This window comes from Camponotus floridanus, unplaced genomic scaffold (assembly GCF_003227725.1).
Source record: "Camponotus floridanus strain SB8 unplaced genomic scaffold, Cflo_v7.5 scaffold61, whole genome shotgun sequence".
NCBI classification, from domain to species: Eukaryota; Metazoa; Arthropoda; class Insecta; order Hymenoptera; family Formicidae; genus Camponotus; species Camponotus floridanus.
This window is the reverse complement of record NW_020229781.1, coordinates 1062577-1081238: the sequence shown is the minus strand read 5'-3', so window position 1 is coordinate 1081238 and position 18662 is coordinate 1062577. Positions and strand designations below refer to the sequence as shown.

General features: G+C 26.4%; 1 protein-coding gene across 1 annotated transcript; it reads left to right on the top strand.

Moving 5' to 3' along the window:
• The first annotated feature begins 13335 nt into the window (after nucleotides 1-13335).
• Nucleotides 13336-15810, top strand: LOC105254468 (MAPK regulated corepressor interacting protein 2). The gene is made up of 4 exons (XM_011263156.3): nucleotides 13336-13592; nucleotides 14527-14639; nucleotides 14732-14857; nucleotides 15157-15810. The coding sequence occupies exons 1-4, from the start codon at nucleotides 13588-13590 to the stop codon at nucleotides 15231-15233; spliced, it is 321 nt and encodes a 106-aa protein (XP_011261458.1). The 5' UTR covers nucleotides 13336-13587; the 3' UTR covers nucleotides 15234-15810.
• The last annotated feature ends 2852 nt before the right edge of the window (nucleotides 15811-18662 follow it).

Below are 18662 nucleotides of genomic sequence, written 5' to 3'. Positions count from 1 at the left end.
CGGACCCATGTTCATAAGAAAAAAAGTCTTATTTTGATCTCTAGAATATGCTCCTAAAGTTTAGTGCATTATTTCAGATACACCCTGTATAGTAGTAATAATAATAATTATTATTATAAACACTATATATATATATATATATATATATATATATCTACAAATTATTACATATACATATGCGTGGAAAGATATTTATTATATAGCCAGTTATATATTATCAACACAAAAAAATTACCAGTCTTCTTAAAGCGATCTGATATATGACAGGTCAGCCAGAAAATGGGAAATAATCCGCACAGATAAAAGATATCAGCCGAAAATGAAAGTGAAAAATTTCTAAAGAGAAAAGGTTCGGTTTAGAAATGAACGGTGGGGAGAAATTGCTGTTACGATGTTAGCATAAATTTCAGAACACACGTACGCGCGGACATAAGCACGAGTGAGTTAAGCCGCGGTAGATTGTGGAAGAGGGTTGGCTCGAGGGCATGAATACGAAAAAGGGTTGTTCTCTCGTGCGCGCGCGAACTCTCGAAGCAACGGTGTCGAGAGGAGAGAAGCCGAGTAATCCCTTCGACCGACATTTTCATGTTCTCACCACGGCATATCGAGATATTGAACGGGCGCAACGTGCGATGGCAACGAGAGATTTTTGAGAGATCTTTTAAGAGAAAATCCCTCCGGCCTGCTTGTAATCGCTCGAACTCACGACCTTTATATCTCTTCGCTGCTCTTCGCTATACTTTAATTCTTGTTTTGATGAACTAAAACTTAACGTAATACGTGATAATCTTATTGATATATTAATTCTGATGAACTACATTAATCAGAGTTCAATTTTTTTAGATTTTCTTTAAAGCTTTCGGTTAAATCGAAAATCTTTAAAATGTATTCTTCAAAATGATTGTATATTTCACCTGATATTTTCTGTAGCAATTTTTCTTGGAATCTTTATAATGTATTCTCGAATGGTTTTTCTTTATCACTATTGTTCTTCATTTGTATACACTAAAATATATATATATATATATATATATATATATATATATATTTCATGTCAGATTAAATCCCATATAATCTAAATAAACTACAAGTACGTAACGAAATAATACATACTAATACATAATATGAATTGTATGTTCATTAAAAACTTGAGTGTTTTTTTATAAATATAAATATAATGTAGAATAAATAGGAATCTTAATAGATTGTATAAGTAAAATTAAAAATAATATTTCTTTCTTATTCTTATATATTTATTATTTGTTTCTTTGATAAACTAATATTTTTTTAAAAATATTATAATCTGCTTTCTTCTATTCAAGTAAAAATATATTTATTATGTTACAATTAAAATCGGAAATAAGATATTTTTATTTTTTAGAAGTATATATTTTATATACATATCGATAGCAAACATATTTATTTAAAATTGAAAATTTATCCTTAAATCCTTAAATGTATATAATAAATAGAAAATTGTAAACTTTAACTCTTCACTTAAATTATACTAAAATACTAGAAATCGATTAAAAGTCTGAGAATTTTAAATTTTTATCTGTAGGTGATTCTTTAAGATCATGTTTCTTCTCACATTTATAATTTTATAAGGAAAATATTTGTTGCTGTATTTTATAACATGTTTATTCTATAAAATTTACTATACTGTAATTTCAATTACTAATTAAATTGATATTAGAATTAAAAATAGATAAGTATTTATGCATAGACAAATGTAATTAGAAGCGCAGAAAGTTATGGAATAAACAGATTCTAACAATTATTAATTATTAAATAATTATTAAATTATTAAATTAATTCGTTAATTTGAATAATTCTTGTTGTTAAAGAAATTCCAGATAAATACATTGTGTAACAAATATTCTTTCATTGACCTTTCAATTTTATCGACTATATGCTGATAGAAGTGCGTTGTTGCTAATGCAATATTTACATAGTTGTTTATTTCAGGAAGATGGATTGTTATAATTAGTTCATCCTTCATGTCACTATACGTATACAGAGCGGAAATGTCTATCTAGAATTAGAGTACGATCGCCGTAGCATTTCTGTAATATTTATCACAGAATGCATACATCTTAGTCGAACATTCTGAGATGCGAGTTTATCACAATAAAGTTAACTTTAAGCTTAATTTAAGTAGTTCTTTGTTTTATATCAAAGTAGTATTAGAAAGCGGAATAGAAAAGAAATTATTTCAGTGTGTTTCAGCGCTAATGTTCCTTCATTTAGCAGTAATTATAATTCCATTGCAATAAAATAAATAAATTATGGATATCGAAGAGCTAATGTTAAAAAATAATTTTACATTTAATATGTATATATTTATGTATGTATATAATTTTAATAATAATAATTAATAATTAATAATTATTATATGTATTTGCACTAAATGTGCAAACATATTTATCATAGAAAAATATAAAAGATGAAACACATAAAATATAAATTTATTATTTATTTTTATTAAGAAAATTAAATTTTAATTAAAACGCTGATTTTTTATATGTAATTATTCAAAACATTTGCGCATTTGAAAAAGTGAAATAATTTCATCGATCTAAATTTTATATAAATGGATATAAGTAAGTTTGCAAAATAGGAAGTTGTAGCAATATTATTTTTCTTTTTTTTAGTTAAAATGTAAAATTTTGTTATTTAATATGAGTAATTTTGATCAATATTGGATATAGTTAAGTATTGAGCATCTTTAAAGTAGAAAGGTATTTGCGTATCATGAACTCTGCCATGGCAATCAAGCGCTTCCATTAATGGAATTTCCCAGAACGCAATACTGAAATCAGGTTGTTGAAGAATTCAAACTATTCAAATAACGAAGTTCGAAAACTGACACAATAACTAGTGTTCATAACGATTCTCGATTGCGATTAAATTTTGCGTTGGTTAATACGATTGCTCTGGAGGGAGATTATCATTATCTACGAGCCATCAAACACATATATTAAATAAATAATGTATATCTTATTTTTATTTAAGTAAAATTTATCATATTTAAAATGATAATCTACAGGATATCCCATTTAAATCGATGACCCCGAATAACTTTTTTAATTTTGATTGTAGGAAAAAATGTTTCAGACAAAAGTTGTATTGCTTGAAGGGGGACATAAGATGGTATTATTTGTTTTGTCTTGAAAAGTTGTTTGAAGATCACATGAAGGCCACCTTCAATTTTTTTAATGGAACCCCCTATTTTTTATTACTTATTCTTGTAGTTTATCTCGATTTTCAAGCTTTTCAAAACACTATAATAAAGTATTTCTTCATTGAGTACTTTTCGAGTTATGAGGCTTGAAATCATTTCTTAATTTTACATAAACCATAAAATATCTAGTAAAATATTCATTTTGTACATAAAAGTATTAAGGTAGGATAATCAAAAAATCAAAATTACAATCAAAATTAAAAAAAATTATTCGGGGTCATCGACTAAAATGGGACACCCTGTATACACAAAAATTGGATAAAATAAAATGTAACAAAAGATTGAAAGTAACATATTAGGTAAGATACTAAAAAGTTCACTAATTAAATTCAAATGTATGATTTAAAAATTAATTAAAATTATTAATTATTATATTAATAATTTTAATTAATATATTATATATTAATATTAATTAATTATATTATATATTAATTTCATTATACAGAAAAAATTGCGAAGAAAATTTAATTCAATACTCGTAACCTTATTAAGTTTAAATTAAATAATTAATTTAAACTTAATAATTAATTAAACATTTATTTTCATCTATTTATTGAAAACCTTTTTGATTTCGCATTCGTTAACTGACAAACGAAATTTGAAGAATGCATAGAATGCAGAGTTATATTTATGTTGCTATTACACGCGACAGAAATTAAATAAAAATTCTTCAAAATACATTGAGAAGAAAATGTCACTCTTTCGTAAGGAATTTGATTCCGTTTCAATTTCTATGGAGATTGTATATTTTTGTTTATGCTTCGAAATTCGGCATATCTTATTAAATTCTGCGAGTTGAACTTTTAATTTCTAGTATAGTAATATTAGCCTACGCGCAAAATGTATTTTGTAAGTCTCATTTGAAATAAATTTGCATATTTCACATGGTATCATGACACATGATATCTATGAGAGAAAGTAGTGTTCAATTTACGCTAAAATGTTATGAATTATTAACAGCTTGTGTCAAATTACTTATTTAACACTCCATTTCTCTTGATAAGTATTGGTACACGTTTTCCATAACTAACATCACAGAAAGCTGTGTTACGAGTATCATGAGAAGCAACAGCGGTTTTAAGCATCGTGATATCTAATAGTCGTTACTTATTGCATACAGAAACTCGGTCGTTTTTCGCGCAAAATCTTCTAATAATGCTTCCAGATAAACCACTTGTTATCCGATCTCAAGCTCTTGTTAATATGAAACACGAGGTAAAATTGAGTTTTTCCACATTGTTTTTTCACATTGTCATTTAAAAGATGTAACGATCAGTATAGCTAAGTAAAATAATATAATTATTGCGTCAAAACTTATATGTAATTAATTAAATTTCTATTTTATTAGAAAGCTAAGGAAACATTAATTAAATTTTCTCTTGTATTTATTGAAAATTTTTTGGTATTGCATCGCTCGAGTACTCATGATTTGAAAAACTTGCGAAACTTAAAGTAATATTATTTTTGGCAAGCATTTTGATATTACTCGATGAATTTTGCAACATATTTTTCTTCTTCGTTTTACCTTCTCCCTCGAATAAAATCATGAAAAGCAACAGCGGTTTTAATCTTATATCCGTTAAGAGTATAGTGAAATTTTGTGAAAAAGAGACAAGTCATCGTTGACATAAATGTCATCCGTATCTATTTCTCTCTCGCTTTCGTTTATTTTTTGTTCATTGCTATTTTTTCGCATCGTCATTCATGCATTCCAAAAGTGCGATACTTATTAAACTCGCTACAGCGGATTGTCCTTTTAAATTTAATTAACATGCAAATAATGTAAAAGTACAAGAAACTAATTTCACTTATTTCAGAACGAGATCACTGATGTTTTTGACACTGCAAAAGTCCAGTCTACTATGTTCACGCCAATCTGTTTTTCTGATCGAATAATATATCAAGAGAAAGTATTTTAATTAGGAAATATGCATATTTAAAAAAATATCAAATTTTCAAAATTAAATACATTACATTATATTAAAATTAAATAAATATTGTCCAGTTTATCGTATTAGCTGTCTGTTTATATTTTGGGTAAAAATAATGTGTTTTCGATATTTTTGCAGCAAAAATAACATGTTTATTTATATGCAACTAAACATGTTAATTAAAATATCACAAGCTTAAATAAATATATTGTTTGAAATAAATATATTTTGGATAATAATTATGAATATAAATATAATTTTTAATAAATAAATTTTTAATTTTTAATAAATATAATTTTTTCCTCTAAAATATGAAGAAAACTAATTGCAAGAGAAAACTATAAACGTTTACTTGGTATTTCTTTTCTGGAGAAAAAAATCGTAAAATCTGACACAGGATGAAATAATATAGCAATGTAAAAATATTATCCATCAAGATTATTATATACAAGCATGAATGTGTATCCTGCTGATATACAAAATCCTTGACGGTAGTGCGCAGTCAATACCGATCAATAGTCCGCAACGTGCACTCATGATGTGAAGCAGAGAAAAATAACGAAAATTCGTATACGCCCTTCGCCATGTTGGTCGCATGGTTAACATGACCAGAAAGGAAGGCAAGGGCAAAGGATCGTGGCGTGGCGTAACGTAGTTCTATAGAGAGGAAGAATAGTATATAGGTATATGGCGCATATATCGGAAATCGATGCGTATACCTGCTTGTTGCCACATTGCATACGTATTTGTCCGATTTCATGAATGTATGTATTGCGCGTGTTCTTTCTGTCTCTCACATGTGACCTACGACATCATACATAACAGTGATGACTTATCCTTAATGCCCATTTTGTAATCAAAGACGTTTTATTAATCATCTTGATACGATTAATAATATTTCTTCGTATACACAAAATTTTTGAAAAATTTGTGTCCCAATTATATAAATCACGAAACTTACATACAAATCTTTTGTGTCGATTTTAAGATGTATATGTCAATATTTTCTTTGCAATAAAAACTCATAAAGCAAATGTAAAAAATCTGTGATATTCTTTGACGTTATTAATCTTATAAAACGTAAAAAAGAAAGAAAAAAGTGTTTAATAGAAAACGAATTTCATCATGTACTCATATTAATACTAACTTTAGCTAATTGCAAATATTTATGAAAAATTAGTATTTTTATTTTATATTAATTTTATATCCGTATTGCATCTATATGGAGAACTTTATTAAATCATGTAATTTGAGTAATTTCAATGTAATCAAAGCTGCATCTATTAATATGCGGTCGATGATGCTTCATAAACATTGAATTTCTGATTAGACACATCTCTAGTCAAGGAGACTGCTTTAATGATATTATCTTCTGATATCATTGAACTCATTGAAATACATATGCAATTTACTTCCAAAGAAAGTAAAAAATAATCTAATGTAGTTTATTCTCGATCACATATTTATTTTTCTTATCTCTTTAAAAAAATTTGTCTATATTTATTTATTTATATATTTAACTTGTCTTATTTTATCATATTTATATCGAGATATAATAATTCTTTATTCTAAATAATTGTATAATAATGTATTTTAGAGAGAGAATAAATGCAGTCTTTATAAATTAATCAGATATCTTTTAGTAATATTGTCATCATGTTACTATTGAAATATTCGAAATAAGATTTTTTTTATTAGCATATAATCATCTTATTATTTTATATTCTATATAAATATACATAATAATCACAATGGAAACCACATATGGGCAGGATAGATTCATCAATCGAGATTATTGCTTCTCGACCAAACTAATGATAAGTTTTCGTACTGCTTGCATAAGTTATCCCTTTTTCTTGTTCCGAGAAATTCGATTTCTCTTCGAAAGTTTCGATCTCTTATAATACTTCAGAGAGAAAAAATAAGTTTATCAAATTTCATAAAGAAAACCTTGTTCAGTTAACAAATTTACATTTCGTATATTTTATTATAATAAATATTCGATATACAATATATATAACTGAAAACGCGAATAATTTTAATAATTAAACTGATGTTTACCAAAAATGACATATAAAAATCGTGTTAAAATTGAGACTTAATAAAATAAAAATTAGATATAAGAAATATATTATTAATATACAATTATTTTATTAATATAAAGTTAAATTAATATAAAGTAAAGTTAAAATAATATTAATAATACTCAATAATAATTAGAATTAAATTAAACAAATAAGTAAAATAAAATAGATAATTAATTCTATAAAAATAATTATATTTTCTGAGAATGCATAAACTAATGTGTTAATGTGCTTATATTGTATGTGTCGATCACAAATACCAGATAAATAAAAGTGTACTTTATAAATATTAATCTCTATTTATTTCTATTTTTCACATTTCTTATTTTCATACCTAGTATTCTTATATTGCATTCTTTCCAAAAATAAAAATTAAAACATTTATAAAAATAAAAACATTATAATAGAGTATTATAATACACATTAATTAAATTAAATTTATTTATCAAACCTTTATACGAATACGCACTTTTCTACGAACTACTTTTCTACGAAGTAATGCAAGTGATAAAATCGTAGCTTATATTATTATAAAGAAAAGACTAATTCTTATTGATTTGCTAGCGATTATCAGTTTATTGTTCGACTTAGTATATGCGGCAAAGTACATTACCCTTTACGATCGAAAAAAATGAAAAAGCGCAATGTAATTAGTGTAAACTTTTGTGCTCATTTAGCTAACTTTTAAACTCCGAGACAAAACTATCTCGGCAGGACTTCGCTCGAGGATTAAGATGGCTTGGGTTTGTCACGCTTTTAATTTTTAATGAGCTTTTACACTTTTTTAAAATGTAAAAGCTCATTAAGAATTGAAAAATAGAAAGAAGAATAGAAGAATTTAAAAATACAATTATGCTGAATATTTTGATTCACTTTTCCTTTTTTTATTTTTGCACAATTATATCATTTTGTAATAAGAACATTTTTTTAAATAAATGAAATTTTATGTAAAAAGTACCATATATCTTGGAATTTTATAATAAAATATTTATTATTTTGTAATAAGATATCAGTAGAATTATTTTTTATATTATATTGACATAACATAAGAGTATAAAATCGTTTTATCTTACGAATAACTATATTCCTATGTAATATTTTCACATAATTTCTATAATAAAAGAAGAAGCGTAATATACCATAATACGATAAGTTTTGAAATAAGTTTTATAAGAGTTGAAGAGAATAGATATGCTTTTCTATTACGTTACGGATGTATCTGTTAAACCATAATTAAATTTGCTATAAATAATGGAAAGAAACGGAAACAGTTTTTTCTTCATACAATCTTCTTAAAGTATTCTAATAAGTGTTTAAAAGTTATTTTGTCATTGTGGTTACAACATTGAATGAAATAATCTAAATTTTTGTTTTTTTGAGAGGAATAAAATATAAATTGCATACATCCTGTATATAACATTAATGTACATGAATGTACATTTTTAATATATTATATTTATATATATGTATATATATATATATATATATATATATATATATATAAGAGTAATGTGTGTGTATATATATTACACATTAATTCATATAATTCATATAATTTAGAAAATCCTCTTATTTATTGCAAATATTCAATATTCTCATTTAACACTACTTAATAAGTTTAATATGTTTGAGGAGAATAAACAAAACAATATTTTTTATAGAAAGAATATCTTTTACATTATATGTAAAATTTACTTTTTTGTACTGCTTAATAAAAATATTTAAATATTTAAAATAACTTGTGTTGTTTTATTTAAAAAAGATGAAATACTTTATCAAGAAATAAGGTTTTTTTCTTTTCTATATTTTTATTTTCTATATTTTTTTCTTTATCAGAATAATACACATACAGACACAAATATATTTTTAATGGTAATACAAATTGATAGTCGTAATGTATGCTAGAATGAAAATCAGACACTATATATATAATAAAAATATAATATATCATAATTCGTAATTTATGAATGTATATTACCATCCATACTAAATAATAACAATTTTATCCAGTGTGAAACCACAGTGAAAAATATTTTGAACTACACAATTCTATACTTCTAAAATGAACGCAGATGGCGGTATCAGAGAAAAGACTCTCTGATGTAAAGGCTATAGCACACACTTTCTATAAGACATAACAGTAAGATTTCGACCAATCGCGTTGCTCAATTTGGTTACGGACGGCCAAACTGAACAACGCGATTGGTCGAAACCTTACTGTTATGTCTTATGGAAAGTGTGTGCTATAGCCTTAAATGTCACCAATATAAAGAACTTATTCACACCAGAGAGAAGACTGTATATCATGGCCCCACTTTTAGATGATTCCTGAAAGTGATATGCCCTCTATGGACATTAAAAATGTGGAACTATGAAGCCAGTATCCACGAATGTCCTCAGAGAGTAACATGTAATGTGTACAATTTCTGATTTTGTACAATGCTATGTACATTAAATGACCGGAAATAAATTAGCGCTGGAAGTTCATATTTTTTAATAAACTATAGCTCAAACGATTGCTCCGTCCGAACAATTGCCCCCTTTTTAAAACTAATAGTTTTTTTTTAATATTTCCAAAAAATGTAAAATTTATCATTTTCACTGAAGAACATATTAATGGTTTTCGGCAATTATATCGGGTATAAAATGATTGCTCCCTAATTGTTCCCTATTGCTCCATTGTTAGTTTAACGATTATTGCATTATTTTATCGAAAATTAACAAATAAATTATTTCACAAGTGACGACGTCTATCTATCATAATACAGTCTGAATATAAATGATAAATAATTTATAAATTACTTACCGCATATTGTTGCTCCGTATGTTGTCCAGTGCTTTTTCAGACTTGCTTTTCCTCTTTGTTATTTTTTTGTTGCACTCACATTCAATTCCGAAAACAAGATTAAGATTAGTTAATTAAGATGAGTTTTAAGATTGTGAGCCATTTTGGCACTCCCGATCGCGTAATAATTAAAAATTTAGCAAGTATTAATAATAATTATCATAGCAAATTATGTTTCAATATTAGTCGCGATTGCGTTTTATTGTTAGAGAGAAAATTTGATAATATACGAAGTATTTTGCACCTTACTCCTCGAATGTTACCATGTGAATGATATCAAGACCGTGATATGTAAACACGCCGCCAAGGCCGAACGTGTTATTGTCCATTCATTGCCGAAATATTTTACGTACTTTAACATATACGGAATATTAAAGTGTATAGGAGTGTTTTAGATTATATAGAGTAATTAAATAATATTTAAAAGGATTGACGTATCATGAAGCTTTTCATTATGTTAATTACTTCGATTTATGATTCGATTGTTTTGCTATGCGTTTTGAATTTAAATTACATTTAAATAATAGAACGAGAGAAAGTGTCGAATTATATTTGATTTTATAAATATTATTAAAATAATAATTTCTGCTTATAAAAATCAATTTCACATCGAAAATATAATTTGCTGTAAATATTAATAAAAATTAATTGATTAAAAATTAATTAACACATGAAACTGTATCGCATCGATAAATCTTTATCGAATCGCAATCATTTATTATCAATATATAAAACATTTCGGCAACGAATTATCGATAACACGATGTTTGATTTTGGCAATATAAAATGTAAACAGTAGCGCGCTATGTTACGGCTTAGTTATCATTCGCACGGTGACTCTCGAGTAATAAAGTAACGGTGAGAAATGCTTTATATATTGTAATTTTTTTTACTAAATACGATTATGATTATTATCAAAACATAATTTGCTATAAATATTAATAAAAATTAATTAATTAAAAATTAATTATTATATGAAACTATAGCCATTTGCCGTGCAAAATGGCTCATATATTATATGAAACTGTATCGCGATCAAATATTTCGCATATTATAGACTTATTTATTCGTCACGTTTTCTCGTGAATTCGAGTCGCAATTTATCTTATAAAGATTCGCAATTAACTCGGACAGTGAATACTGTATTCGTAAATGTTACAGTCATCAAATTGTCTGTCAAAATATCTTCGCATTTATGTGATAATTATATCGCGCACGATTATAATGTCTATTAAGGCGTTTCGATTATTATATTATAAAAAATATGCATATTACAATCGAATATTCCGAATATTATCGAATTATCGTTACGTTTTCTCGGGAATTTTAAATCGCGATTTATCTTATAATTTAATCGTTGACTTATACATTGAAGTTTTATTTATCTTTCCACGTCTTTGAATATTGTTTTTAATAGTTCGTACAAAATGCTGGTAGTACAAATATTTTCTTTTATAATTTAAAAGACGATCGATAACTTAATGACTGTTTTAAACGTGATTCTTTATATTATTTAAATCTTATTAAACACTACAATTACATCGATTATTAGAAGGACTTTGAAAATCATTCGTTTTATTATTTTCTATTAAACGTGGCCACAACGAGATTTTTAATTATATTTTAAAGCTTATAGAGCTCATTTCATCTCATTCAGTTAATCATGCGCGAAATAGGATATGTATTTTATTCTCAATCGTGAAATTCGTATAAAGTCGCGTATTAATCGCAAATAAATCGGACAGTGAATTTTATGTTCATAAACAATACGAATCACGAATGTTTGCCAAAATATCTTCGTCTATCATCATTTGTGTGATAATAATTATATTGCACACGTGTCTATTGATGGTTTTGATTATCATATTATAAAAATTATGTGTCTCGCAATCGAATTTCGATTATTATCTATTTATTTATTCATCGTGTTTTCTCGCAAATTTTAAATCGCGATTTATTTAGTAATTTAATTGTTGATTTCGAAGTTTATTCTATCTTTTCATTTTGAATATTTCCTTTGATAATCTATATAAAATGCGCCAAAAATTCAAATACTTTTTTTTACAATCGAAGAAATGATCAATAATTTTATTAATGACTCTTTTGATCACGATTATTTACGTTATATAAAACTTATTAAATTCTATTATTGCATATCTATCAATAATAATAAATGTCGCGTAATTAATCTTCACTGATCAGTCTCGTCTGGATTATGTAAAAATTTTTAATAAATTTTATATTATACGTATATTTTGAACATTTTCGTGTAATAAATTATTCCATGTAGTAAATTATTTTGTTATAAATTTCGAATTATATTTTATATCAAATTTGTGTATTATATTTTGTTATATATTTTGTAATATGTATTTAGCGTAAAAATAATATGCATAAAAATATTATGTTGGTATCAAAATTATAATAAAAATATATAAAAATAATGTTAGCTATATTAAAGTGGAACATGAATTCTTTATATTTTATATAAAGAAAAAGACTTAAAATATTTTGCAACGTCTGTATTTTTCGAGTTTTAATTATAAAAACTTCAGAAGAATCGGTGATTAATTTGACAAATTCTATACATGTATTAATAATTACATTTTTAAATAATTAAAAAAATGATTGATAAATATCAAAGATCAGTTTACTGCTAATTAAGAAGATTTATAGAAATATGATTTGTAAAATGTTTTATCCCACAGCTGACATTTTGTGTTTCGTAAATAAAAAGATATAAATATGACAATGAGTATAGAAAAATATTTATTTCATCTTTGAATATTACAGTATCTTTCGCGATTGAATAATTTATTTACTATCAATTTACATACATAAGTATTATCTAATTGTTATACAGCATTGGTGTTACCGACATTTCGTGCACGGAACAAAACCAGAAATTGTGCATATTATATATTACCCTCTGAGAACATTCATGGACATGGCTTTATAGTTCATGTCCGTTTTCAATGTCCATAGAGGGAGTATCGCTTTTAGGGATCATGACACCTCTCAGTCTTTTCTCTGCTGGCGGTATAAAGCAAGTCTGGGTAAAATCATTCTATAGAAAATGTTAGAATGGTCGTTTTCAGACCTCTCTGCTATTGGATAAAGAATTTCTAGAGTTTAGAAAGTCGTACAATTGTAGCCAATCAGTATGTCCGATAAAGCGTGTCGTATAACAAGTGAAATATTATATCTACGTCAATGCTCAGTGTATCTTTATTATTCTATGGCTGTGTCGCGGCTGATTGTTGACAGTCAACTATAGTGTAACTCAGGCTAAGCTGCAGCTACAGACAGCTGTGTTTGACATATTGAACATTCTTTTCATTATCAGCGGCACTGGAGCCTCATCCGTCGTACGCGTCTCGACGCAGCCTTATTCAGGCAGCTGCGTATCCCGACCATCATCACTCACCGCGACAGATCGAGTCGCATCGTCGTAGGAGTGGACAGACTCCAGAAGTAGGAAAAATGAGGTATTTATTATCGCGCCAAACCTGGCAAATGTCAAAACCTCTTTTGCATATGCATCTCTACTCCAATCCTTGCCATCATCTGATTTTCATCCAATTTATAATCATTCGAATGACAGCATGCGGAAATTCGCGCGATGGCTGCTCAGCGAAACACGGGCGACAGTACGCGAACGAGAACGATAAAGCGCGTCCGCATTTGTCTCTGTCGCCATTTTTCCCGCGCTGACATTTCTACTCGTCAGTTCGCGCCTTGTGTAGCTCTCGCGTAATTTGTAGATTTTAATGAAATTTCATCGTCGAAAAATTGAAATATTCGGCCTTTTTCTGTTGTTTTCAATGATAAGACATTAATTTTTAAATACCGTTTTTTTTTAATTTATCACCTAATGTACATCTATTATTATATGTGGAAATCATGTCATGGCTGTACATAATTGTTTGGCGGGTTGCATATGTAGCGTTCGAATTATAACATTTCGAGAATAGCTGGATGTGTCTTAACAAATATATATTATATACACAAATATGTAGAGCCTAAACATGAGCTGTAGTCATGAAAGAGTTTTTTTAATTATTATTTGTGTGACTTGCATTATATCTATAATATTTATGTATCATATATATATATATATATATATATATATATATATATCAATATCATATATATTATTTATCAATATCATATGTCGCGAAATATTTCAAATTATCGAATGTGTGGTAATTATAAAATACTAATCTCGATTGTTCTAATTAATATCATCCCTGGACCGGACATAGTAGCAAAGGGCTTTTGTCAAATAATATTTTTGCAAGACAATACGTAGCTATAATTAGATTAAATTATATTAATTAGGATTATTTTTTCTTAATATTACATAGATGAGAGAATTGTATTTTTGAGACATTTATTTATTGTAATTTTTTTCATCTATAGTAGTAGATCGCAAATGACAACAATGAATGGGAAGAGGCCCTCTTCAATATCTTCTAGACATCAGCCAGAGACTCAGTCGCAACATGGTGATTTGATTAATTATATCTGTGATTGTAAGTATATGTATGCAATTTAATTTCATTAAATAATTGTGTGTAAATTGTACAAATATATATTTCTGAAAGAAGTTTATTTTATATTTCAGCTTGGAATTCTGTATCTAGAGAGTTAGATATGTGTCATAATCAATCACATAGTAATTCCTCCAATTATAGAAATGGGGCATCAGTAACATATTACCAAGAACATGAACCAAATCCACATTTAAAAGGTTAGTAGCTTTTCTTTCTTAGTTTTATATGAAAAAAATAGTAAAATCTTGATGATTTAATTTTTAAATATTTATTTGCTATAATTTCTGCTTTCTTTCTTAATTTATTTATTGAAAGAGTTATGCAAAGAAAGATTAATTTTATTTATTTGAGATATTTAATTATCTTGTATATTTTTTTTATATATTGCTGTTATTATTATTGTTTTTAATATTGCTTTTCTTTATATAGTAATTTGTTATCTGCTACAGTATGGTGTTCCATGGATGTGTAGGGTATATTTTACATCTTTTTACAGATTTTGAACCTTTCAATTTGGAGGCATGGTGGGGGCAACGTGTTGTGCAAAGTATCACTAGGAACACAAATTCCTAGTGCCAGGCCCAACATGCTGACTATAATCGAACATTCTCAAACAAATATAAAAAACAGAAAAGATAAATTGAGAGTTAATAAATTCAATCTTTTTTTTTATTTTTATTTATAAAATTTATTGTAAATCCAAAACTCTCTCTCTCTCTCTCTGATAAAATATGATAGCTTAGATATATGTATCTACTTATCTCGAAAATAACTTTGAAATCTTTTGATAAAGGAAAGAGGGGAAATAATACGAAAAATAATTGACGAACTTAGCAAAAATTAGAGCACACAAGAAGCAAAAAGAAATATATAATAATACAGTAGAGAGACATATTGCTAAGTGATTTGTTTGAAATATGACGAAATATTCCCCTTATCTTCAATTGTATTTCAATGAAATATTAACCTTCTCTCTTGATTTTTTTACAAGCATATTAAAGAGGGATAAAGGAAATATAAAACTTTTTCTTGTTTGTAATATTGTCTTTATAAAACTCGAGAGGGATATTTAATAATTAAGAATATTATACCAAACTCTATTTATTTATTAGCCACCATTAAATAATGCGCGATATATGTTTATATATAATTATTATTACATAATTTACTATGATATTATATTTTTATTATTATTTAAAGAGAGATACGATAATTATATATATATATATATATATACATATTTACAGTTTTTATCTTCTTGCAATGTTGGGCGATATAAATCTGTTGCTCAATGATGCACAAAGCATTTACGAAATGCTCAACCTTGTTTATAATAAAAATTACATAGCAAATTTTAGGAATTGTAGAGAATATACACGTTTTTAGAATATACACGTAAATATACTTTTACACATATTGCATTTCACATTTCCAAGATTTTTCACTCTTACGTCCATAAAGTGACTGCACTTTAACTAAATAGCTAAATATATGAAATGATATATGAAAAATGAAGTGTTTTTCACTTATGGAAGGAAATTTTAATATGTGAAGGATAGGAGATATCGCACTTGAAATTAATGATTATAATATGGAATAGTATGATAATTACTGTGACTTTAAACAATGTATGTATATGTATATCTATGCATGTATAGCTATCATATAAGTTTAATCACAGATAATGTTTCTAATGACAAAACAATAATGAATAATGTCTTTACATACATGCGAATATTTCTTTTATTCTCTGTTTCCACATTTATCCACATCCTATTTCACATAAATATAAATATCGTTTCATATAAAAGAGAGAGAGAAAAATATTTCGCCAAATTTACATTTTTATATATCTGGGAAATGTAGAATTTGCTAGTGTCTTCTTGGTATGATAACTATCGCCAGCTCGTATACCTCACATTCCATTCGTGAAATGTCACGCGAATAGTTTCCATATCCGGTAGCCCAATGCACTCGAAGAATTCATCGTTTCCTGGGAATTTCGTATACCTTGTTGTATAGAATTGTCTGAATTGAATATCAATCGATCACAAATTTGTTATAGATTCTCATATTAAACATTACATTAAGGATATTAATCTTTTTAGTGAGAAAATTATTAATATTTTATTATGAAAATATATAAAATCCGATTATACTCAAAGTACTTTAAAATTTTATGCGTACCGAAATAACAATAAACATTACATTAATTTTTGAAAATTGGAATCATAGGAGAAATGCCTTCTACTTTTTATACTTTTTCTTTTTTGTTAACATATTGAATATAAATAAATATGAAAAAGGACAAATATAAAATGTCCAGCATTTTATAATAATTAAATCAACTGTGTTAATTAATATGTAGAATAATAATTACAATTTTTATTGTGTATATCTAATAATAGGTGTCATATATAGCTTGAAACTGCGCGCGCATGCGCGTCCGCCATATTTGTATGGTACTCGCGCCACACCAATGTTGCCAGCATAAATACGCTGGCAACATCAAATTATTATCTATATAATTCGTATAATTATCTATTTTAATTATTCATGATGTGATGCAATTTCATTAATAGTGTTTTAAAGAATAATTCCAATATACTTTTTTAAAATTATAAATAATAAAAAATACAATACTTTTGGTATTAAAAATGATCATTATTTATTAAAAAAAAGTTACGTTATACATGTGTATATGTACACATTTAGATTATTCATATACACGCATATAAGTAAACATATATGTATGAATAAAATTTGCGAAGATGACTTACGATAGTTTTATGTCAAATGTACTTTCGTTTAAAAGTGCTATTCTTTTTATGATTATGCATCCATAACTATTAAAATGCAATTCTTGCCGAAGTAACAGAACGTAGATATATATATGCACATATATTTTTTTTACTAGAAACCTAAGTTGACGAATATGGCTGCGGTCGGGAAGACACTGTGGATGCTTTGAAACATCATTCTATCTTTGTTCTACATTCCATGAGAATAAAGATAGAATGATGTTTCGGAGCATTCATAGTGCAATCTTGACCGCAGCCTATGTTGCAATTTGGTAAATATGTTTATATGTATGCAATTTTATATGTATATATGTATGTGCGTATATCGAGTAAATTATAGCATCTTGTATATTCATCGATTTAAATTTCAAATAATATTTCCATTTTATGTAAGTATTTTTAGAACGGTACCAATTGAACAAAATTAATCGTTATTTTATGTGATGCTAATGAATTCAAAATTAAAAAATATTAGATATTTAAATATATTATATTTATAAATATTTTATTTCCTTCATATTTTAAATCATAATTGAAAGAAATAAAAAATATTTATATATTTATATCCGATTTTTCGCAGACATCTGATATCGTAAAGAAAGTTCGTAAACGATATTGCATGAATAAACTTTCCCATCGGAATCGCTAAAGTATTGTGTAACTGCACCTTCCCGATCATGACATTTTCGCCTCAGGTTTGTCCGACAAAAACGTCAGAATTTGAAATGGAAACCTCGGGGACAAGTACGGGGTGTGCACATATATACATACGAAATCGTTCTATCGAATTGCAATCGAAAATCATATCGATTTGATCGAATTTGATCGTCCCAAAGAAATAATGGTATCACTGTATGCCCAATAGTATTTTTTTTGCTTTTTTAGAAAAAAGAGGGAAAAATGTTTTCCCATAGAAACGTCTTTCATGAATAGCACCTTAGAAATCGTTTTCTGAGTGTAAAATATTGTGCACATTTTTTATTTTTTCGATCAATTTATTAAATGATTTTTTATTTATATAAAAATTTCTAATAAATTTTTATCAAAGAATAATGAATTTTAGGGGATAATTTTACAAATATTATAAATATTATAAAACAAATATTATAAAAAATATTATAAAAAAATAAATATATTATAGGATATATTATGCACTTGGATCTTTTGTAATTTTTCTTTTACACTTTTAATTTGTTTTTAT

Bases quoted from the DNA above. Each gene is read 5' to 3' on its own strand.
- LOC105254468 (XM_011263156.3), top strand. The intron at 14,640-14,731 runs GTAAGTATATGT...TTTATATTTCAG, and splicing joins GATTAATTATATCTGTGATT to CTTGGAATTCTGTATCTAGA. The intron at 14,858-15,156 runs GTTAGTAGCTTT...ATCTTTTTACAG, and splicing joins ACCAAATCCACATTTAAAAG to ATTTTGAACCTTTCAATTTG.